This window comes from Somniosus microcephalus, chromosome 1, assembly GCF_052327205.1.
Source record: "Somniosus microcephalus isolate GS21.2 chromosome 1, FLI_Smic_1.0, whole genome shotgun sequence".
In the NCBI taxonomy this organism is placed as follows: domain Eukaryota; kingdom Metazoa; phylum Chordata; class Chondrichthyes; order Squaliformes; family Somniosidae; genus Somniosus; species Somniosus microcephalus.
In genome coordinates this window covers 439211630-439236318 of record NC_140987.1, presented here as the reverse complement: position 1 = coordinate 439236318, position 24689 = coordinate 439211630, and the positions used below count along the sequence as shown (strand labels likewise).

At 44.5% G+C, this 24689-nt stretch overlaps 1 protein-coding gene across 3 annotated transcripts in view; it reads right to left on the bottom strand.

Moving 5' to 3' along the window:
* The window catches only part of mtm1 (myotubularin 1), a 151218-nt gene that overhangs the window by 6830 nt on the left and 119699 nt on the right, over positions 1–24689 (bottom strand). For all 3 annotated transcript variants that reach the window (XM_086001477.1, XM_086001471.1, XM_086001461.1), the window contains 7 exons: positions 22597–22752; positions 18006–18194; positions 10777–10962; positions 10123–10329; positions 4683–4775; positions 3772–3885; positions 1155–1331 (listed from right to left, as the gene is read on the bottom strand). In XM_086001477.1, the coding sequence (XP_085857603.1) occupies positions 1155–1331; positions 3772–3885; positions 4683–4775; positions 10123–10329; positions 10777–10962; positions 18006–18194; positions 22597–22752 (1122 nt within the window). The remainder of the gene's footprint in view (positions 1–1154; positions 1332–3771; positions 3886–4682; positions 4776–10122; positions 10330–10776; positions 10963–18005; positions 18195–22596; positions 22753–24689) is intronic.

Below are 24689 nucleotides of genomic sequence, written 5' to 3'. Positions count from 1 at the left end.
CCAGGCCTGGTTAGTACCTGGAGGGGTGACCATCAGGGAAGACCAGGTGCAGAAGGTCACGGAAGGAGCCCCGAGGGGCGGTTGGTGAGAAGGTCACGGAAGGAGCCACGGGAGGAGCGGCTGGTGAGCAGGCCCGGGCGGTGGGCTGAAGATTGTCGGACAGGAGGAATGGTGGAAATGGAATGGCGGCGTGCACCGACTTTGCTTCTCCCAGTCATGGGAGCTTGCAAGATCACATTTCGTTGTTCATGTACTTGTGCAATGACAATAAAGTTGAATTATTATTATTATTATTTAAGGTGATTGGCAAAACAACTAGAGGCGACATGAGGAATTTTTTTTTAACGCAATGAGCTGTGATCTGGAACGCACTGCCTAAAAGGGTGGTGGAAGCAGATTCAATAGCAACATTCAAATAGGAACTGGATAAATACTTGAAGGGAAAACATTTACAGGGCTATGGGGGACGAGCAGGGGGAGTGAGACTAATTGGAGAGCTCTTTCAAAGAGCCGGCACAGGCACGATGGATCAAATGGCCTCCTTCTGTGCTGCATCATTCTATACCAGTACATTAAAAGACCACTAACCACTTTGAAAGACCAGTAATGCAAACCTTGATAACTGAGGAAAAACAAGGATCATACTGGTAGAATTTTGATAGATTAAATATGATAAATGAAAACCAAGTTTTAGTAAAATTAAAATCATCACACAAATGAATTAGACATTTTAGGCGAGATCTCGGGGTCAGTAAAAATCTATAATGCATTTTAGATATGTTTGGGATTAAAAAAAAAAATAGGCATAAGGTAAACACACGCCAAACCAATTAATGTTTTCAACTCAGTTAGATGGTGTAGGGAAACCCAACAGAAGAAACAATCTATTAATAATTTAAAGGAAAAGATGGTGGAATGGTGTGTTCTGTACCAACATGCTTTGCCACAAAGGGTAGGGGATAGGCTTATCCAGCCAACGCCCTATTAGATGAATTCATAATCTCACTTGGATTGGTGTCTGGCAAAGCAAGGCGCTTCGCCAGAGAAGATGGACAATCTGATGGGCTGTCTCTCACCTCAAAAACCTTTCATATTCTTACAGAAATATAGTATGCATGATAGAGATAATTATTTGTTTCTGAACATCGCCATACCTGTTGTCTGAACCAAGGGTTCCACCGGATGTAATAGTTGACCCAGAGATCCAGGTGCCGCATGCTGGCTACTGGGTATAACACGCGGTGTTGGTCTTTCGTATAGAAGGGATTGATGTATTTGTCAACTTCACTATTTATGTAAGACCATAAGGATACAGTCCTTTTTCGCAACTCCTTGAATCAACAAAAAATGCGTGACTTTTAATATAGATAACGCTGCACAAATACAGGAATATGCAGACACATTACCACTATTGATTTATCGGAATATACATGTGGCGTACTTTATTTACATCCACTATTTAAGCTAAGTGATCATACTGTAGAGAGGCAATTATGTTAGTACAGGTACATCTAAACTGAAATTATTGTAAGTTTTGAAAGAGAGTTACATGATTATGCTGATATCCAAGAGGAAAGCTGCGATTCAATACCCATGGATAGAAGAGATAACATCTACAGCTATCAGAAGGTCAGAGCCTCGAGTCATAGATAATTTGAAACATATAGAAACAAAGATAAAAAGCAGGATTTTCATCGGGCCGTGGAGGCGGGATTGGAGGCGTGTGGGGCGTTAAAAAACCCATCCCGCCCCCAACCCACCTCCATGCCAGTTTCAAAGGAGGCGGATACCCGACCTGTGCTGGGAGCTGCCTCCCCGAGGCGGGAAGGGGATTAGTGCCAATTAACTGCCTGTTAACAGGCAGTTTTTAGCCTAATCCCTATTTTTATTCCTGTGGGATTCCCGACGGCTCCAAACCACACCAAGTTAGCGAGGCGGACCGTCGGGCTGAAGGGTTCGAGATGTCCGGTGTTCAGGTGAGTGATGGGTGCATGAGTGCAGAGGTAAGTGTGTTTGGTGTGTGTAAAGTGTTTAAAGAAGTTTTACTTACCTTTACAGCCTGCTTTCCTTCCTTCAGGTCTCGGGAGTCCCTCATCTCACCGGCACAGAAAGCAGAATGGCCGCGAGCTGTCAAAAGTTGCAGCATTCAGCTTTCTGTTCTGGAGAGATCTCTAAATCAGCCTGAGAGGAAGGAATTAACTTAGTGTACAGATTGTTAGTGTTTGACAGCTTCAAAGAGCTGTCAAACGCTGATATTTCATCTGTCAAAAGCTCTTGACAGATGAAATGTCAATCTGTGATGTCACCTGTTGCCGGGTGGCCATTAATTGGCCTGCTGAGCCCGCTGGGCGGGCTCAACAAGGTCAATCAAGTGAAAATCACGTGGGTTGGCTACAACTTGATGGAGGCGGGACTACAACCCCGAAAGTTGTAGTCCCACCTCCTACACGCCTCCAGTATCAAAATCCAGCCCAGGGAGAGAGAGAGGGGGAAAGATAAATTCTGTGGAAGACATACAAAAGAAAGAGAAGGCAGCGAGAAATTGGAGACGGAGAACTGCAATGATGACAACAAGAAAGCACAAGAGTAAAACAAAAACAGAAAGAAGCACAGTGGGGCAGAGAGAGTGGAAGATACACAAAGAGAAAGGGCGAGAAACAAAGATTTAGAGAGGGGAAACGAGAAGAGGGGTAGTTACAGGAAAAGAGACCCACAAAATGAGTGTTTCTTACATTTATATAGCACCTTTAATGTAGTAAAATGTTTCAAGGCACTTAACAAAGACACAGGAAGTCAACTAGCATGGAAAAATAATGGCACCAGGATTGAAAGGGCATTCCCAACACATACACACAATCTTTCAATTAAAGTATGCCCCAATTCTTTCCCCCCCCAGTGATTCCATATTTTGAGTTTTTGATTCCAAAATGGGGTACATGAAAGAGGATGAAAAAATGTGACCGAGATTCTAGTTCAGTTCCTTCCCTGTCTTTCCCCATCTCATCCGACTCCACAAATGTGTGCTCACTCCTGCTCTCCCTGGCCCAAAAAATGTCAGAGATAGTGAAATATAAAGAATAGAAGATAGAGAAGGAAGAAACAAACCAGGTTGGAACAAAGAGAAATAGAAGAGCCAAAGGAAAACATGAACAGCTGAGGGCAAAATTAAACTGTGAAGTAAGAAGCAGACAGAGTAACTAGAACGTTCTACATTTATAGCACAACATTAATTTAAAAAATAAAGTTATATACACAGAGCATGAAATATGCAGGAAGGATGTTCCCGATGTCGGGGAGTCCAGAACCAGGGGTCACAGTCGAAGGATAAGGGGTAAGCCATTTAGGACTGAGATGAGGAGGAATTTCTTCACCCAGAGAGTGGTGAACCTGTGGAATTCTCTACCACAAAAGGCAGTAGAGGCCAACTCATTAAATATATTCAAGAAGGAGTTAGATATATTTCTTAAGGTTAAAGGGCTCAAGGGATATGGGGAGAAAGCAGGGACAGGGTACTGAGTTTGGATGATCAGCCATGAGCTCATTAAATGGCGGAACAGGCTCGAGGGGCCGAATGGCCTACTCCTGCTCCTATCTTCTATGTTTCTATGTTTCTAAATTTTATTATTTCCATACCCATCACCCCCACCTTAATGCTAGAGGACAGGTTATAAAGTACTTCAGCAGATATTATGAGAGCGATACCATTGAATGCACCTTGCTGATCCCCACTAGATGGCTAGTAGACGGTCTCCAAAATCTGCTTATACCAACCTCCTTCGATCGCTGCTGTTCACAGGTGTAAAGGAAGGTCCCAAACTGGCAGCTGTACAGGTGATCCAAAATGGTAACCAAGAAAAGCTCACTAAACTGAAAGGCTGTCGGAAACTAGAAACAAGAGAAAATAAAGTCAATGAAAAGCATCCCTTTTAAGCACATTTTGTTAAATCTCTCTGAAGGTGGACCAAGTTAACATCAGGTGAGGTAAAGTTTGGTTCAAATTGTGCTTTACTCCACAGTAAGGTGAAACATACAGAGCAATTGTTCTGATCAGAGCAGTTTCGTTCAAATCGTTGCAACTTATATTCCACATAATACCAAATAATATTGGACACTTAGGTGGGCTGTTTCACTTAGCTTAAACAGAATAACCCCTCTGTATTCTGTCCTACAGTCCAGGGCAGAACCACTCTTCCAGGAGTCCCCTGTCTTTTGCAAGCTGTCTGTGCAATGTCTTTTTTCCAAAAGCCAATATGCCTCTCGGTCAGTGTCTATGCCTCGTTTTTGTTTAAAAATCCCTCTGCAATACCAGCTTGTCCAAACTGACCACCTCCCCAGAGCCCAGTCCACCAGCTTAACTTGGCATGACCTCTGCTGAGTTCAAACAGATAGCATTGTCGCAGTAGTATTGAAAGTAAATGGTTGCTGGAATGATCTCATTATCTCCAGGATGCTAGTTTTAGGCACCCTATCTGAAACCTAATACTGTATATATTGTTGTCCTGTGAATTTAATCACTTCAAAGCAAGTTTTAGCTTAAAAGTACATTTTAAAGGCACTTATATCTAGATCCTTTCTGTGGAAAAGTGAAAAAATTCAGAAGTGTGATGGTATCCAATAGCTGTCCATCATAACTTAACAAATCATAACAATGTTACGTTATACTTGGTATTAAAACCACTTACTTGTTTTGTCATTTGCCACACACAGTCAATGAACTGCAGGAATATAGGAGACCGATCTGCATCTGCATAGTTCTTGTCACCATGTCCTATTCTCTGAAATAAATAATTAAGTCAACTTCAGTTTTGCCAAAACACAGTTTATGGACATCCATCAACTAAAAATTACAGGTGGCTTTAGATTTTTTTTAAGAGCAATTTTAATTGTTGATTGATATTAGTGCAAATAGAACAATTAACCACCTTATTTTCCCCAATAGTGCTGTAACATTCTATGGGCTGGATTTTCATTGGGACGTGGAGTCGGGATTGGAGGCGTGTGGGTTTAAAAATCCCGAAATCGGGGGTCCCGACCCCATCCCGCCTCCATGCCAGTTTCAAGGGAGGCGGGTACCCGCCCCGTACTGGGACCCGCCTCCCCGAGGCGGGAAGGGGATTAGTGCCAATGAACTGCCTGTTAACAGCCAGTTTTTAGCCTAATCCCTATTTTCATTGTTGAAATGTGGGATTCCCGACGGCTCCAAACCATGCCAAGTAGAGGAGGCGGACCGTCGGGATGAAGGGCTTGGAGGGTTCGAGATGTCCGGTGTTCAGGTGAGTGATGGGTGCATGAGTGCAAAGGTAAGTGTGTTTGGTGTGTTTAAAGAAGTTTTACATACCTTTACAGCCTTCCTTCCTTCAGGTCTCGGGAGTCCCTCATCTCACCGGTACAGAAAGCAGAGTGGCCGTGATCTGTCAAAATTGCAGCATTCAGCTTTCTGTTCCGGAGAGATCTCTAAATCATCCTGAGGGGAAGGAATTAACCTGGAGTACAGGTTGTCAGTGTTTGACAGCTTCAAACAGCTGTGAAACGCTGATATTTCATCTGTCAAAAGGTCTTGACAAATTAAATTTCAATCTGTGACGTCACCTGTTGCCGGGTAGCCCTTAATTGGCCTGCTGAGCGGGCTCAACAAGGTCAATCAAGTCTAGATCACGTGGGTTGGCTACAACTCGATGGAGGCGGGACTACAACCCCGAAAGTTGTAGTCCCGCCTCCTAAATGAAAATCCAGCCCAATAACTCTAGATAGGTTCCAGAATTCATAGAATTGCCATCAGCACTGAAGGGTCTACACTTGAAACTTTTACCTGCCGCTTCAGATGCCGACAGATTTCATTTCAAAGATTTTCACAATGGTGACTTGTATTAAATTGATGGGAAACTATGCATCCGAACTGCTGCAAAATGCTACATGTTCTAAATCGAGAGGTCTGTACACTCTCTGGAGTCTCTCAGTCATCCATTTCTACCAAGTTTTGTACATCAAAATTATTGGTCAGAGACAGCCTGAGAGCCGAGACTGTGGGCAGAATTCTCTCTTTGGTGACATCACAAATCTGTCACCACTCACGGTGACACTGGCTAGAACTTCCGTTCGTCAGTCGAGGCAAAAATTCTACAAAAGTAAAAAAAAAAAAAATCTGCTCCCACACCAGCCGTTTTAGAACACTTGCACCAAAAACGATTAAGAGACTACAGCAATCATACAGTACAAATTTGTTTCAACACTTAGAACATAAGAACATAAGAAATAGGAGCAGGAGTAGGCCAATCGGCCCCTCGAGCCTGCTCCGCCATTCAATAAGATCATGGCTGATCTGATCCTAACTGCCAATCCACTATCACAGAACCATCTCCTGAATCTAACAGAATTAGACACACGAAATAGGAGCAGGATCAGGCTACACGGCCCCTGGGTCCGCTCCGCTACCCACAGGGCCATGACCGATCCGAACCTAGACTCATGTCCAAATTCCTGCCCGCTCCCCGTAACCTTTAATTCCCTTTACTGCTAGGAAACTGTCTATTTCTGTTTTAAATTTATGTAATGATGTAGCTTCTACAGCTTTTTGGGGCAGCATATTCCATGGACCTACCACCCTCTGAGTGAAGTAGTTCCTCCTCATCTCAGTTTTGAAAGAGCAGCCCCTTATTCTAAGACTATGCCCCCTAGTTCTAGTTTCACCCATCATCGGGAACATCCTCCCCGCATCCACCCGATCCAACCCCTTCACAATCTTATATGTTTCAATAAGATCGCCTCTCATTCTTCTGAACTCCAATGAGTAGAGTCCCAATCTACTCAACCTCTCCTCATATGTCCACCCCCTCATCCCCGGGATTAACCGAGTGAACCTTCTTTGTACTGACTCGAGAGCAAGTATGTCCTTTCTTAAGTATGGACACCAAAACTGTACACAGTATTCCAGGTGCGGTCTCACCAATACCTTGTACAACTGAAGCAATACCTCCCTATTTTTATATTCTATCCCCCTAGCAATGGAAGCCAACATTCCATTGGCCTTCTTAATCACTTGCTGCACCTGCATACTAACCTTTTGAGTTTCGTGCACCAGGACCCCCAGATCCCTTTGTACTTTCCAGTTTCTTGCCATTAAGATAATAACTTGCTCTACGATTTTTCCTGCCAAAGTGCATAACCTCACACTTTCCAGTATTGTATTCCATCTGCCAAATCTCTGCCCACTTACTTAGCCTGTCTATGTCCCCTTGCAGGTTTTTTATGTCCTCCTCACTCACTACTTTCCCTCCCATCTTAGTATCATCTGCAAACTTTGATATGTTACACTCGGTCCCCTCCTCCAAATCGTTAATACAGATTGTAAAGAGTTGGGGACCCAGCACTGACCCCTGCGGAACACCACTAGTTACTGATTGCCAGTCTGAGAATGAACCATTTATCCCAACTCTCTGCCTTCTGTTAGATAGCCAATCCTCTATCCATGCCAGAATATTACCCCCAATCCCGTGATTTTTTATCTTAAGCAATAATCTTGTGTGGCACCTTGTCAAATGCCTTTTGGAAGTCTAAATACACTACGTCCACTGGTTCCCCTTTATCCACCCTATACGTTACTTCCTCAAAGAACTCCAGCAAATTTGTCAAACATGACTTCCCCTTCATAAAACCATGCTGACTTTGTCCTATTAAATTATGATTATCCAAATGTCCTGTTACTGTCTCCTTAATAATGGACTCCAAAATTTTACCTACCACAGATGTTAGGCTAACGGTCTATAGTTTCCAGCCTTCTGTCTACTGAAAGTATATGGCAATCGATACTGCTCCCTTTCAGAAATGTACATAACATAACACGGTGTAAATTACACTCATCAGAATTATGCACTTACATCAGAATTATGCACTTACAAACTGAATAGAATTTTTATTTATTTATTTATTCATTCGCGGGATATGGGCGTCGCTGGCAAGGCCAGCATTTATTGCTCACCCCTACTTGCCCTCGAGAAGGCGGTGGTGAGCCACCTTCCAGAACTGCTGCAGTCCATGTGGTGAAGGTACCCCCCCAGTGCTGTTAGGTAGAGTTTTCCAGGATTTAAGATCAACTTTCATGAGATCAATTTCTCCTCCAGATAAACTTATTCAATGTACAAAACTACTATACATAGCAGTGTAATTTATTAAGATAAGTTGTATATAACCAAACCCACTTCGTTAATTCCCCCCCCCCCCCCCCCCATTGGCAATTTTCTCCCTCTCCCCCAGGTGCTGGGAAGCCTCTGCTACCTCCTCTAGGTAGCCATTAAATATATGCCAGCCTCAATGGCTGGTGGGGGGGGGGGGGGGGGGGGTAAAAATAAGCAGGGTTTCTGTGACAACAAAGCCAGATTCTGTCCTCATACAACACATACATACAGGGTTACTGGACATCAAATAGGAGCAAGAACTCGGACTCATGTACAGTGCTTGCCTGGATTTTTGATATGTGCTCTCAGTGGGTGAGGTTTCTAGCCGGGCGTGCAAAGGTCAGGAAATTACTCCTACTGAATAAACTTTAGCCTCAGCGGAACTATACTGTGCTTAATTTTAATTAACACACAAAGAATGGCCAATGTATTGAAGGGCTGAGAGCGCCCATGGAAGTGTATGCCTGCAGCAGTCATTGCCTTTTAGCAAAGGGTGGAGAATAATAAACTACACTATGAAGAGCCTTCAAATCAAGTACACTGAAACCTCTCGCTTGAACATTTAATGGAACAGTAATAGCAGCAAGATCAAATTCATCAACAGTCAACTTCAAGAAATCAACCCTTCAACTAAATGCAGTTTCAGTGCACAAACCCAATTGACCGCATACTGCTTAAAAAGACGGAGTTGTTGAGAATGACCCTTTGCTGTACCCAAACTAGAATGAATGTTTTGTAAATTGTAATTAAGAGATCAGTGCACAGACTAAAATTAGGTTCTTTATTCTGCAGGCACCTATTTCTGTAGCAATGTTCCACTGCCCCTGGAGGGAAATGATGAACAATTATTACTCAGGTTTTCATTAATATATTAACTTCAATAATGGGGGGGGAAAAGGAGGAAATCTGTTCACCTTCACAGGGCTTCCAAATTATGTCATTATGAACCAAAGTTTCATGATATTGAAGTTCATTCTAAGCAAGTTTCCTTACATTAACAGCTTAAGTGATATCAAAAATCACAACTTTCCAAAAAGTCTTGTATTAAAGGGAATATTGTTTTAGTCTCAGAAACAAGTACTGTATTATGCCCCCAAGACAAAGAATATTGTGTTTTTTTTTAATTAATTCATTGGATGTGGGCGTCGCTGGCAAGACCTGCATTTATTGCCCGGACCTAATTGCCCTTGAGAATAAGTGCCTTGCTGGGCCAGATCAGAGTGCAGTTAAGAGTCAACCACATTGCTGTGGGTCTGGAGTCACATATAGGCCAGACCGGGTAAGGACGGCAGATTTCCTTCCCTTAAGGATATTAGTGAACCAGAATGGGTTTTTATGACAATCTGGTAGTTTCATGGTCACCATTATTAATACAGGTAGACTACCCTTTATCCGGACTTCCAAAAACCGAAACCCTCTAAAAACCGAAGGTTTTTTCGGTCAGCGTAAGTCGTGCGCACGACATGACCAGAGTGGCGCACGACTTACAGGCCTAGCCGGATAAGGGATAGTGTAGCATTTTTCCGCACTTCTGAAAACCGAAATCGCTCAGCGTAAGTGTACCAGCCTTTACTACAGTATTTATCCCTGTAACTACAGTATTTATAGTCGTTATTTATCCCACCCTTTCGGATAAGGGATAGTGTATCCTTTATCCACACTCCCGAAAACCGAATTACCTCTGAAAACCGAAGTGTTTTCGCGCACCTTCCGAAATCCGAAATTTTCCTAAAACCGAAACACGGCTGGTCCCGAGGTTTTCGGATAAAGGATAGTCTACCTGTACTAGCTTGTCATTCTAGATTTTATTTAATGAATTTAATTTAAATTCCTCAGCTGCCGTGGTGGGATTTGAACTCAAGTCTCTGGATCAGTAGTTCAGGTCTCTGGATTACTCGTCCAGCTACCGTACCGTGTTCCTATATTCTGAAAAGTGGTTTGAAATTCTTACCGTTGCAAATTTGTGTCCAAAACTTAGCCACTCCTTTTCAATAAGTACTTCAAAACCTTTTGTTGTTCGGTAAAAGCTGTCGAGCATCAGCATAGCGAGAGAAGTAAGCTGTGCAGTACGATCCCAGCCGTCACTGCAATGTATCAACGCTGAATTTTTCCCAGATGATACCTTATCTGCTATTTGAATTGCCCCTGCCAGAACAAACTACAGATAAAAACATAAGTTGTACAGGATGCATTTTTTTTTAAACTGGCATGTTTATGAATTTTAGATGGAAATAACAATGCAAGTAGATGTTCATCGCTTCCAAGAAACATACGACTTAATTCAAAGCTTGCACAGAAAACGCGAATGGTACAATTAATTAAAGACAACAAATTAATTAAAGACAACAACTATTGTGCTAATTATGACACTTAATTAAAAACCTCAAGGGTTAGGCTGTTATATGTAAAAAAATATATAAGAAATGCTCACCAAAAACTAGATTACTAAGATATTCAACATCTTACTTCTATATTTATTACACATTTCAATTTCTAACCTTTCTTTAAAAAAATCTCTGCAAGTAACTAATGCTGCATGTAGCTGCTAGTCACAAATCAGCACTTCCTTCATTTCACACACCTACAGCAGTCAGAACCATCTCACCTTAATATGTTCTAACCAGTGTGTTGACTCAAGACTCGACAGCCAGTGGGATTCTTCTACGCTGGGGTACACGATATCCTTTAACTTCCTTAGCGATTCCCTCATCACATGAATGTTGTGAATGTCAAGGAAGACAAGCTCTGCTTTATGATAGGCATCATCACCTTCATAGCCCCCTCCTGTGGCCTGAAAAAAGAGTGAGCATTTAATAAGGGCTTTCTTCTCAATTACTTGCAATGCAAACTAGACTTTATAACTAAACCAGGAAAGCGTGCGTTGTAGAGGGGAGGGGGGTGGGGGGAAGAAATACACACACCAACAGTTGAGCACTAATTTGATCATAGTGTATAGTAAACTACTTAATATTTTAAAAAATATTCTCACATTATACAGGAAGTATTAAATATGCTGGATTTTAAGATCACATGAATGTATCACAATTAAAGAGAATGGAATAATAGGCCTAGAAATTCATTGTAGCCACTTTTGGGGCGTTAAAGTCGGGCGGCCGCTAAAGTTTGCGCCCGCCGCCAAATCGAGGCCACTTCTCCGATATTCATCAGCTTCGCCCTAAGAGTTTGCTCGAGCGCTAAAACTGGCGCTGGACGCCTCTCTTTAGGCGCTAAGCCGGAGGTGCTGAGCGAGAGCGCCCAGGCCGGGCGCAGCGCAGGTGCGGCCATCTCGTGATCGACAGCAGACACCCTGGCGCCGGCCAGCTCTTAAGGGGGAAGGGTCGACTTTGTCTGCTGCCACGCCCTGGATAGTGGAGTCCTCCAGCTAGGCCTGAACACTGCTGCTGGATCCAAATAGCGCCTGAATCCATGCAGAGGGCCCGTGAACGAGCGCAGCGCTTCTCAGAGCGTGATCTGAGTGTGCTGGTTGGTGTTGTGGAGAAGAGGCGCCATATTTTGTACCCGGACAATGGCAGGAAGGCGCCGGTCCGCGCCTACCGGAGAGCCTGGAGGCATGTCGCTAGCAAGGTGTCAGCCAACAGCGAGGTCCCCAGGACCGGTGTCCAATGCCGCAAAAAGTTTAATGACCTCACGCGGATTGTCAGGGTGAGTACCCTTTCCAGTGACCTCCTCATCCTTGCATGTGCACCTCACATTATGGGCAAAGGGACCTGAAAGCCCTAATGGCCAGCCCTCATCCAGCAGCTATGGAACAGGCATGAACATCAATTGCACATTCTGCACTTAACACACTGGCCAAGCTATTCCACCATGGGAGGCAGTGCACACAAGATCAGGGCGACACACTGGCCAGGCTATTCCACCATGGGAGGCAGTGCACACAAGATCAGGGCGACACACTGGCCAGGCTATTCCACCATGGGAGGCAGTGCACACAAGATCAGGGCTACACACTGTACTTAGAGGCCGTCCTTTCTCTTGCAGGCCAAGCTGGCCAATAACAAGAAGAGCCGGACTGCGACCGGGGGAGGCTGACCCCAGATCCAGCCGCTCACCGAGCTGCAACATCGCGTGGAGCGCATCATGGGTGGCCGGGTGATTGGCCCCGTTGCATGTGGAGATGCCGACCCTGTTCTGGGCACCAATGGTAAGGACATCAACGTTTGGACCTCTCTCATCCCACTTGCGCATCAGATCTACATCCATTGCCACTGTCCGACCAATGCGCTGAATGCCACCACTCATGCATCCCTCGCTGACGCCCTCTCCTCAGTCTAAAGCTACTCTTGTGCCTTCCTGCTTTCAGATGGTGAGGAGGAGGTCCCTGAACTTGCCAGTGACAGCCCCTCAGAGGAGGAGGAGGAGGAGCAAGAGGAAGGCAGCCCATCAGGGGAACCCTCAGCCGTGGCAACCCATGCCAATGTAGGGGACACGTCTTCCCTGGAGGGGAGCGTCGCGGAAGTGTCGGAGGGGAGGGGAGCTCATGGGACCTGCGGCCTGCAGAAACGCGGGAGGGGGGTGCCAGCTCGGCGGCCTTCTCCCCAGAGGGGGGAAGGGTCGGAGGGGAGTCCAATTGCTGGGCCCAGCGGCGTCCAGCAACGCAGGAAGGGTCGGCCAGCTCGGCGGCCTTCTCCTCAGAGGGAGAGTCCGGCCTCCAGTCCGGAGATGGTCTTCGCCGAGGAGATGGAACGCCTCGAGGACTTGTCCGCGGACTCGGAGCGCCAGCACACGGAGCTCATGGGGGTAGTGGCACGGTTGCCTGAGGCCATCGGGTCCCTCTCTCTGAGTGTCACCGACGTCGGGGCCTCACAGGCCATCAGTTTGGCGGAATTCGGGGCAGAGCAGGCAGCGAGTTGGGCGGCATTCGGGGCAGATCAGGCAGCGAGTCGGGCGGCATTCGGGGCAGCTCAGGCAGCTGATCAGTGGTGCCGTGCAGTCACTGGGTGCTCTGATGAGGTCACTGAACAGGTCAACACGGGCACTCACTGCTGCCACACTCGCTGTGTCAGCCAGGCATCGCCAGGGCACCCGGCGCGCTGCAGCAGCACAGCGGTCTGTCCCTCGGCAGATTGGTGCGCATGCTGCAGTGCTGGCCCGGGCGAGTGCCAGTGACTCAGGCGACCAGCGAGCGCCTGCCATCCGCCAGCTTGCCCCCATTCCTCCAGCCGCCACTGCCACTCCCCCAGTGGAGCTGCCAGGAGCTGCTGCAGCGACTGATGGCCAGCCACAGCTGCAGCATTCAACAGCCGCCCGCTCGACGGCCAGACCTCGACTAGGCCGACCCCCAAGGGCATCTGCCGTCACGACATGTGCCCCTCTGGAGCCTGCCCCCAGCCTTGCAGCAGCCAATGGCCTTACTTTGAGGAGCAGCAGGGCGGGCAGGGGCCACACAAAGATGGCCAAGGCATCGCCCTAGCGGGCCAAAAAGTCGAATGCGTGGCCAGTTGTGTTTGTTTTTTGAGGCCGAGAATTGGATGTTTGTTTTTTTGAGGCCGAGAATTGGATGTTTGTTTTTTGAGGCCGAGAATTGGATGTTTGTTTTTTGAAGGCCGAGGATGTGATGTTTGTATTTTACGAAGTCCGAGGATGACGGCCATTTTAGTTGCACTGTTTTGTTAATTCTCTCCAGGTTGTGGGAGCGAGTAATGTGTTTGAGTGTTTTTTGGGGGTTTCGTCTGTTTTTGGTTTTCATGTGGGAAGGGCCCTGAGTTTGTACAATAAAGCATTTTATTTATTAACATTGTCCATGCTTGATCTTTGAAGTGTTTGTTGCCTTAACCGGCTGAGGGCTTGCGGAGCGGCTGCAATCATGTTCTTTCATTGGCACAAGCCATTCCCTGACAGGGGGCCTAGAAGTGACGTTCAATAAGCCGCCGACGGGCGGCCCTTGGACCTTGTACCTCCCTCCTGGGCTGGTACTCCTCGTCCTCCTCCTCCTGAGGTGGGGGTCCAACGTGAGGTGGCAGTGCCTGAGTCCTGCGGATAGCCAGGTTGTGCAGCATGCAGCAAACGACGACGAATTGGGAGACTCGCTCCTGCGAATACTGGAGGGCTCCCCCGGAGCGATCGAGACAGCGGAACCGTTGCTTGAGGACGCCGATTGTTTGTTCTATGATGTTCCTAGTCGCTTGATGGCTCTCGTTGTATGCCTCTTCAGCAGGGGTCGTGGGCGCGCGGAGCGGGGTCATGAGCCAGGTACACAAAGGATAGCCTTTGTCCCCGATAAGCCATCCTCTTGGGGGAGGCTGTGCCTGGAACATGTCAGCCACAGTTGTCTGTTGCAGGATAAAGGCATCGTGGCTGCTGCCTGGAAAGCGGGCATTGACAGCTAGGATGCGCTGCCTGTGGTCACACACCAGCTGTACGTTGAGGGAATGGTAGCCCTTCCGGTTGCGGTAATCCTCGGCATGCTCCAGAGGTGCCCGCAAAGCCACATGCGTGCAGTCAATGGCGCCCTGCACCATGGGGAAGCCCGCTATTCTTGCAAATCCCACTGCACGCTGCTGCTGCTTGTCCAGGGTCATGGGGAAGGAGATGAATTGATGTCTCCTTCTGAAAAGGGCTTCGGTCACCTGGCGGATGCAGCAATGCACGGCGAACTGGGAGACGTTAGCGATGTCCCCAGCAGCGGATTGGAAGGAGCCGGTGGCATAGAAGTTGAGAGCCACCGTCACCTTCACTGCCACCGACAGAGACGTCCTGCGCATCAGCTGTGGCTGCAGATCTCTCTGAAGCAGCTGGCAGATGTCTGCAACCACCTCCCTTCTGAATCGCAGCCTCCTTACACACATCGCGGCAGACATGGTCAGATAGGAGGACTGCTGGCGGTATACCCTGGATGGGTAAGGCCTCAGCTGGCGACGCCTGTTGCCCCCTCTGCGTCTAGCCAGGGCTGCCACTCTCTCATGGTGTCTGTAAGCCCTTCTGGCATAAGGCTGAAAGTCAGCATTGGCACCCAATGCAGCCCCCATTATATGCTGGCAAACAATGAGCTCTCAATGAAGGCAAAGATAATTGCTAAGCTCTGGCCTGAGCCAAAAATACCTGTCCTAGTGTTGGTCCAAACCAGTAAGCTCTCCGCCTTGGTCTCTCTCCAAAAAACCGTTGCACAAGAGTGAATGCTGCAAAATGGCTGGCCTTTATAGTGCAGGGTAAGTGCCCTTTAATTAGCGCTCCCCGCGGCCCGCCTCGGCTGTGTACCGTTCCACTTCACAGTCGTTAGGGCCGCCCGGCGCACAATGGCCCGGCGCGAGTGAAGTTCCGGTTCGGGGCGCACAAAGGGCGTTGCACTAGTAAATGACGTCATGATCTGCGCGCGCAGCAGGGCATGCGCTAAGACTTTGCGCCGGCGCTAAATGTGTACTGAAGCTGGGGCGAGGCGCAGATCGCGCTGCGCCCGGGCACTAAGCGCCTAGCGCTCGAGATCTACTCCTCCTAAGGCGCTAACGGCTGGCGCGCCCAACTGAATTTCTAGGCCATAGTATTTTAAATGTTTTTCACGATTATTTACATGTAATGGACCTTTGATTAATAAAGTAGCTTTTTTATAGAACTAATGATGTCGGCGCTGACATTTTGGTAACAGTTATACGTGATGTAGTTACATATTAACTCTGAAGATTTAATGCAGTCAACATGTGGACTGATAACTCATACACTTGAGTACAGGTATTGCAATATACAATGTTATTAAATTGCTTCATTAGTTACAATAAAACAAGTTTCAATTTTACAAAATTACAGCTACTTCCATACCATCTCCATCAAGCAGGTGGCCCAAACTAAATACCGACAGTGAGAGACGGTTACTTTTTCTTTTAGTTTACATTTCAATATTTTTTTCTTAATTTTTGCTCATTTTATCAGCCTTTAATCCTTTCCTATCTTTATACTGCTACTTTTTCATGCACTTTAAACAATTATCTTCAATTTCAGACTGGGGCACTGTGAACCATTTCACTATTTCAAACAATACTGGTCTTGCAGATGGCCTGGTAATGGAGCGAGTCAGTCATGCCAGTCCCCAGAGTAGAGTACAGTGCCCGCCATTGGCGCAGCCCAATCCTAAAATACGGGATAGCCATGGTTGTCGGGCAGTATTGGGATTCAGACAGATAACCATCTGCAGGAAACTCTCTTAACCGGCACCTAAATATCCGGAAATCTCTCTTAACTGGCAAAATTCAGGAGTAGGTCCAGGTAAGTTTTACTATATATTAGTGGCCGTGCAACAGGGACTCCTGCACCTGTGGCTGTGTAACCGGGACTCCTGCACAAGTGCCGTGTAACCGGGGCTCCTGCACCTGTGGCCGTGTACAGGGCTCTCGTACCTTGGTAAGTATAAACCTCTCTGTAATCCGGACTTTTTGATCAACCGGCACCACGCCGGTCCCGTCGGTGCCGGATTAAAAAAAGTGTTTCCTGCAGTTGGCAGGCAGACGCTCTGCTGTCCTGCTACAGCTCTACCTTATTCTTTTGTATCTTTAGGGAAGTGACTAATAGATTAGTAGAGTGCGCAAAGAAGGGATGGGTAGAAAATGTGTCAAGAATGAAGTAGAGGAAGCTAAAGTGGAACAGGTTTCTCCTGCAGTTGCACAATGTGACCCAGTAATAAATAAAAATCAGGGATCTTGCTGTGGCCAGCTCAAAGAATGCCGAGCAGAAAGCGCAAACACATCTCGAAAAGTGAGTCATTAATTTAGTTCTTAAAAAAAAATTCTTCCTGCGATGTCAGCAACACTGGCAAAGCTGCATTTATTGCCCATCCTTAGTGGCCCCGAGAAGAGTGTGGCGGGCCTTCTTTTAGTGTCTGTACAACTGAGCAGCTTGCTACGTCATTGCAGAGGGCATTCAGAGTGCGTGGACTACCACGTGATGTGGACTAGTTACATGTAGGCCAGGTTCTGAAGAACATTCATTAAAGATTTATTGGCCCAGAAATTGGTGTCGGGGGCTTCCCGCGGGTGCAAGCCCCCGACCTACACTTACATAGCGCGCCGACAGTTGAAGCCTGGCCCTGCGTGGATTTCCTGTCAGTGGCCCGGTTCAGCTCCCGGCGCGCTGTGCTTGCGTGATCCAGCGGCGTAGTTAGTTCGATGAGCCGGCTGGGATCACGTGAGCACTGGGCAGCCAATGGGAGGTTGCAAAAGTTCATTCATGAGTTTGATAGTAAGAACTGTCAAACTCATGAAAACTCCGGGCGCCCAAAACAGTACTTAAACTTCAAATAAAAGTTTAAAAAACATTCCACTAATTAAATGAACTATTAATAACTGTAAAAAACTAAATTTAAACAATTATTCAAATTTTTGGAAAAAATAATTTTTTTTTTTTTTTTTTATAAATCGGGTCTAAAAATACACTTACCTTACTGTAAAGTCTTTAAAAATAATAAACCTGTGGAAAAAAAATTCTAACTTTAATTAATAGACCACTTACCTTTTAAAACTAAGTACTTACGTCTGCTTTTTTCTCGCGTAAAAACTGGAGGCCTTATCGCACGGGCAACCCTGTAAAAAAAAAAGGAATTTCAGCGCGCACGCGCAGACTCCTGCGCGCACGCGTTCCACCTCTGAACCCCTTGGTTCAGAGGAAAGGAAATGCCGGTTTTCTGCGCATGCGCTGTGCATGCTGAAAACCGGCACTTCCATCGGGCCCACGCGTGAGTACACGGTGCTTACTCACGCGTTGGGACCCGAATTACTGGGCCATTAAATTAAATGTCACAGCTTCTAAGTTACGCTAGTCCACTACCCTAACCACTGCACTATCTTACTCCAAAGTACATTACGTCTCTGCTCTTACGCCGTTACACACCTTATTGGCTACTGCATTGACACTTGGTCTTGCATCAAAGATGGTTAACTTCTGGGTCTGCCCATTGGACTCTCTAATAATATCAAGATATTTTTCATCATCTTTGCTGCGTTTCCCACTCATGCCAACCAGAGGCTGACTACAACGAACAATCACAGCTTGATTGTCTGGATGTATCCAGGATAACACCTGAAACAGATGCAAACGCAGGTCATTACAAAAGTTGAATTTTAAAATCAAATTTATGGTATTTCATGTGGTCATGACTATGAAATAAATAACGCATAGAATACAACAACCAGGACCACTCCCCACCCCACCCCCCAACCAAAAAAGGCTCTCTAATTATCTGTTGACCAGAAATAAATAATTAAATTCATGAGGCTCCAGAATAGAACAGATCAAAGCGCTGCATCACCAATCTTGGAGGCGTGAGGTGCGTGACTTGGTATGAAAGCCTTTTCCAATCCACTTTCACTTATTGCACAGAAGTAAAACATGCCGTTGCTATTTCTGTTTCATATGTATACAAAGCCAAGATGAGGTTTTTTACTAGGTGACTCAACATCATCTTTGCGATGTGACTACATGGTGCCAAAGATTCTATTTTGGCTTTGCAAGAGCCACTGTGCTGGGAATTTCGTGACGACTATCTCACACTTCTCGAAAGAGGTGAGGGGTATCTCATATCACCTCTGTAATATTAATGCATTTTTTGTACTTATTATGAATGCATCAAAATAATTCACATTTACAGAATGCTTAACAGAAAACGTTGTAACTCAAGAATTAACAAGCCCCACTTAAATTATCAAGCTATCCTCCTTTCTGAATAATTTCTGTAATCTGCATACAGTCTATGAATTTTAGATATGTGCAATACTACATTTCTAAAGAACAGTGAACCCACAAAACAAATATCCTGCACACGTCAACAATTGTAACCAAGAGTTGCAAAGAAAAGATACAAAACCATATTGGATACAAATATTGTTCATTTTTAAAAGATTGTCCTATTTAAACAGTTAACATTTCAGACAATATTCTGGATTTAAGTGACAGCATTCCTTTTGCTGCATTGCATATGGTCAGATTAAATCTGCACTCCAAAAGCATCAAGATCAATAACACATCAAAGTTGTTATTGCATTAAAATTTGAACAAACTTAGATTAGATACAGGCAGGCTTACTTAACAGGATAGCTAGTCCGAGCCAATCATCAAATCATGACACTGCACATTGGGAATCACAGCTGCAAGAATAAAAATAACTGTTTTGTATGTGTGATGGATTCGAGACTATTAATATAAGACGTATGTAATAAAGATAAATTTAGTGTGCCCTTGTGTTCCAGCAAAGATCCAAACAACATGGACCCACAATAAATTTCACAGTAGGAACAACCAAAATTGAACAAACCACTCACTACACATACTTGGGCTTAAAAATCAGTTCTACGGGAAACTTCAAACTGGCTGTGAATGAACTGAAAGAGAAAGCAAGAAGGGCTTTCTATGCCATCAAAAAATCAATCCAAATAGAAATCCCAATTAGCATTTGGCTCAAAATTTTCAAATCAGTAATTGAACCAATTGCACTCGATGGCAGTGAGGTCTGGGGACCACTAACACAAGATTTTGCAAAATGGGACAAACACCCAATTGAGATCCTACATGCGGAATTCTGTAAAAGTATCCTCCGGACTCAAAGGAAAACAGTAAACAACGCATGCAGGGCGGAACTAGGCCAATACCCATTAATAATCACTATCCAAAAAAGAGCCACCAAATTTTGGAATCACCTACAAATGAGCAACCCCCAATGCTATCACTACGACGCCCTGAAATGCCAAGAGCTGACCATAAAGAAGAATACCCTCAGTCAACTAGTCCTGGGACTCAATAAAGTAACTAATAACAATACTAACAATAACCAGCCCCAGGACAGTGACAGGGTAACACAAAGAATTCGACCCAACACAATCGTCGCTAAGCAAAAGGAAAAATATCTGTCATATTGGGCAGAAACAACAAAAACCCAAAGCAAACTCAATTGCTACTTGGCCCTAAACAGACAATACAACATAGCTGATTACCTGACCATGGTAAAGGATAACAAACTGAGAAGAACCTTGACAAGGTACAGACTTAGCGAACATAGCCTAGCGATCGAAAAAGGCAGACACAGGCAGACCAGGCTGCCAAGAGAAGACAGGATATGCTCTCACTGCAGTCAGGGAGTAGTTGAGACAGAGATGCACTTCCTCACAGCCTGTGGAAAATATCAGGGCATCAGAGAGAATTTCTATCAAAAATTCTCACAAATATGCCCTGAATTCAGAAATCTGACTGACAACCAAAAACTCCCATTCCTACTGGGGGAGGAGAGAAGCTGTGTAACACTGGCGGCACACTATGTTACAGCTTGCCATGAACAGAGGGACAACCAGTAAACTAAGACAAGAGTATATATAAACAAGGCGAAAATATATTTATAAACTCAGGGATATACCTGTTTATACACTGTATGAATGGAACCGCGTTTATGTGTTCAACCATAAATGTATTTTGATGCTTTGGCAACATAAGATGTACCTTATCATGCCAATAAAGCGATTTGTATTGTATTGTATTGTGTATGGATCTCCCCTGGGTCAAGGCAACGGCGCGAAACTTAAAGGAAACCTGCATAACAGGATAACCCCCCACAGAGACACCATCGAAACTCACCATTGAAACTCAAGAGCCACTAAAAGGTGTCAACAAACAATTAACTTAAGCAAGAAATGGCACCAGCCACTGCAGACAGACACATGTTCAAAGGAAAGCCAAGCAAGAACTGCCATGAATCTAAGACCCAATCCTGGGGCCTTAGCAATAGACAATGGACTTAAAAAGATATAAAACAAGGAACCCAAAGGCTCTCTCTGGACGACCATGCGGAAGAACAAGAAGCCTTCCCTCTACAGACCAGACCAAGAAGCAAGGAAAAAGGCTGCGTGCATTGCTTAACTGAGGGAAGTACCAGTCTGTGTAAATCTAACCCATTACCTTATGAGTTGCAATCGAGTAGAGTCCATAAATACCAGTAGGCTATTGTTTTGATGTGCATGAGTGTGTGTGTGTTTATAAACCTGCATGAGTGTGTGTGTTTAATAAACTTATTCCAAATTGTTTCAAAAGAATTGGTCTTGCTGTCAATTTAATGCCAGTCGAAGTAAAAAGCTTACATTCACTTGCTTTCTAACAAAGTAAAAACAACACATTCTACATTCCTTTGTTCACTGTGGACATGAGCAAGTGTCGAAGGCAGGAACCTCCATCTGGGAGAAAATGTTTTCTGCCCCTTTTCAGTAATTAAGGGACCACTCAAATTAATAATAGCCCATTTCTTCAGATGTAAGGGATTTTACCAAGACAGAGTTATGGGAAAATTTGTCTTTAAAAAGGAAAAAAAAAAAAATTTCTTTTTTCACATCCTGCACATTGAATTTTCATAAGGAATTGCCTACTGGATATTTTGATAATTTTAGGTCAATAATGACTATGTAAAGAATTCTATTAATGGAAACCAGAATCACAACTCTGGAGAGAAATATTAAGCCCAGGCCCAAGCTTTCAGGAGAAGCTGAAACCTTCAAATATAAACTAACGACAGCATTAGAAAACACAAAAGCTAATTCAGTGGATTCATTTGATCATGTTGTGAAATATGTAATTTTATGTTTTTTAAATCTTTATTTTGGACACAAGAAACTACAGCTACTGAAGGAAAAATAGGCAGATGAAAAAGAGCATTTTGAACGATTTGTGGGGACCCAATGGCAATCACAAGGTGTTATGCGCTCACTAAAAAAAAATATGTTGACACAGGCTGTGACAGGGAAGCATGGCACCTTTAACACTGGAAATGCCTATCATAGCAAAAAAAAAAATCAGTATGAAAGATAAATGGACAATTATCACCAGGTATTGGGCCAGAAATTCTGGTTGGAGGCTTCCCGCGGGTGCAAGCCCCCGACCTGCACGTACCTAGCGCGCCTGCCGTTGTGCTGTGGGACCGCGTGGGATTACGATCCTGGGCCTCCTCCAGCTGCCGGCGCACAGTGCTTGCGTATCCCAGGGGCGCAGTTAGTTCGAAGCGTCCCCTGGGATTACGTGGGCCATGGAGAGCCAATCGTAGCAGGGAATCTCCATTCATAAATTTGACAGGAAGACCTGTCAAATCTATGAATAGAGATCAGCCCCAAAACCTAATAATTTTTTTTTTTAAATCACATTTTTAAAATAACCATAAATTATATAAAATAACTATTTTAAACAATAATTTAAATTTTTGAAAAAATTAATTAGTTTTTAACAGGGCTAAAAATAAACTTACCTTTCTTTAAAGTATTTAAAAATAATAAACCTGTGGAAAAAATGTTTTAATTTTACTTAATTCACCACTTACCTTGTTAAAAGCACTGCCTCTCCAAACTCCTTCCTTCAAGGGAACGGAAGTTCCGGTTTCCAGCGCAGGCACAGCGCGTACTCACCCGTGGGGACCCGAATTTCTAGCCCATTATATATAGATCTTTGCCATACCCACCGGTAATCGACCTTTGGACCTGAAGGCTGCCACTTTTCGCAGATCGTCATCACTGGCACTGGCTGGAACCACTAAGATTGGTGGATATGTGTCACAAAGCTCATGTTTCTGATTTATGCTGGTGATTCTCCATTTCCGTTTTTCATCAGGTAAGCCCTGCAGGAATATAAAGCAAAACAACCCATAAATGAAGTGATTAAGAGGCAACCAAAAGCATCAGTCATGTTACCTAAAATATAGAAATAAACTTCCTTTTGTCGATGAAAAGTCATCAACCTGAAACATTAACTTTGTTTCTCTCTTCACAGATGTTGCCTGACCTGCTGAGTATTTCCAGCATTTTCTGTTTTTATTCCTTTTGTTAAATATTTAAAACTAAAACATCAGGGTTAATGTTATGCTTGAATCAGCAGTTCTGTATGCTGCGGATCACTACCTACTATAGAGGTAGTCTTCCCAATATTATATTACCTACTAATAGGGTGGCCTTCTCCCATTCTCTGAATAAAGTTTAATCTCCAGGAGCAAAGTGTTATATAAGGCCGAATATGGGAAGGCCACTTAATCGAGATACTGCGCATAATCAAAGCTCTTAACGGTACAGCAACCCCAAGGTGATTTCTTCCCCTCTCCCCCTTACCCGGCAGAAATCTCGATTTGCATGCGGAAGTTAAATGAATCAACAATTGATACTAGTAAACAATAGATATTAGTAAGCTAAAATGATAAACCAAGTTAACTATCTGGAAATGTAAAAGCCATCCTACTTAAAGCGGAAAAAAGTAAGGAGGAGTGCACTCCCCCCACCACAAAAGTATTTCCCCATCTTATGGAGGAAAATAATATCCTCGGGAGAATGCTGCTTAATATTTTGGGGGGAATAAAATATCTTTCAGTTTCTTATGGATGAAAACTACAACAATATTTAAAAGAAAAATTCAGAATTCTCTTGAGATTAATATTTTCTTCTATAGAATGGGGGAGTGCTTTGAACAAAATGTACTCTCCCCAGACCTTCCTTTCGGATTAGATGCAGTTGCCTCAGCTAACCACATGAGAATGCTAAAGGACCAGAATTTAGACATCTAAAGCTTTAAATTAATTATATTATTTCTAGTAGGTTTAACAAAATTAATTTCAGCAGTTCCTGACTCAGGTTCGGAGAACAGTTCTCACTGAGGACAGGATGAGAAGTAGAACTATCCACTCCCAGCCAGTCGACCGAGGGTAGCTAACTCCAAAAAAGAATACAGCTACAAAACAGAGCTGGCCGATTTCAATGGAAACGGGCGCGGGGAAGATAATTCACTTCCTGCGAAGTGTGCATTGAGTAAGCTGCTAGACAACCGACTGCCGTTTCCCTGAATGAAAACCAATTCTCTTAAACATATGCATCATTCACCAAATAAACTGAACACTGCAGGGTAGAACCTACAACTGGCACGGTTCTTGGAAGGCTGAACTCCCTCATACCAAATTCCTCCCAGCATTATTCATTTTAATTGGGTTAACTCCCTGCATTAAAATAGTTCAGAGAGTAATTTGATATGAGCATGTTATTTCTTCGTACTAGAACAGCAATCTTAATTTTTATCCTTAAGTTAGTTTTGGTAATAAAATGATCTTTGGATCAGAATCCACACAGAACCAGCAGGACCTGTCTCAATCCAGAAGGATCAGCGATAATCAGGTTATAACTCTAACTGATGGAATTTATTAAACTAGTGAGGGTGGCTGAATAACTCACAAGTTAGTTGTGGTTAGCCTTATAAATTGAAACTAAAATCACAATGCACTACCCTAAGCACAACTCTCTATAGCGCGCCTGACAAATAACAGTGGAAATAAAAATGACTCCAATGGTACAAAATGACAGCAAACCACATTTACATAGCAACTTTCATGTAAGTAAACAATCCAAGGTGTCACACAGAGGTGTAATCGGCCAAAAGTGGACTCGGAGACGAAAAAGGATACATTAGGGTAGGTGACCAAATGCTTAGTCAAATACAAGCTTGAATTCTGTGGTGTTAAATTTCTAGGGGCTCTGTTGTGGTGAGGACAGTTGGTAAATAAAGCGCCCTAGAGTATAC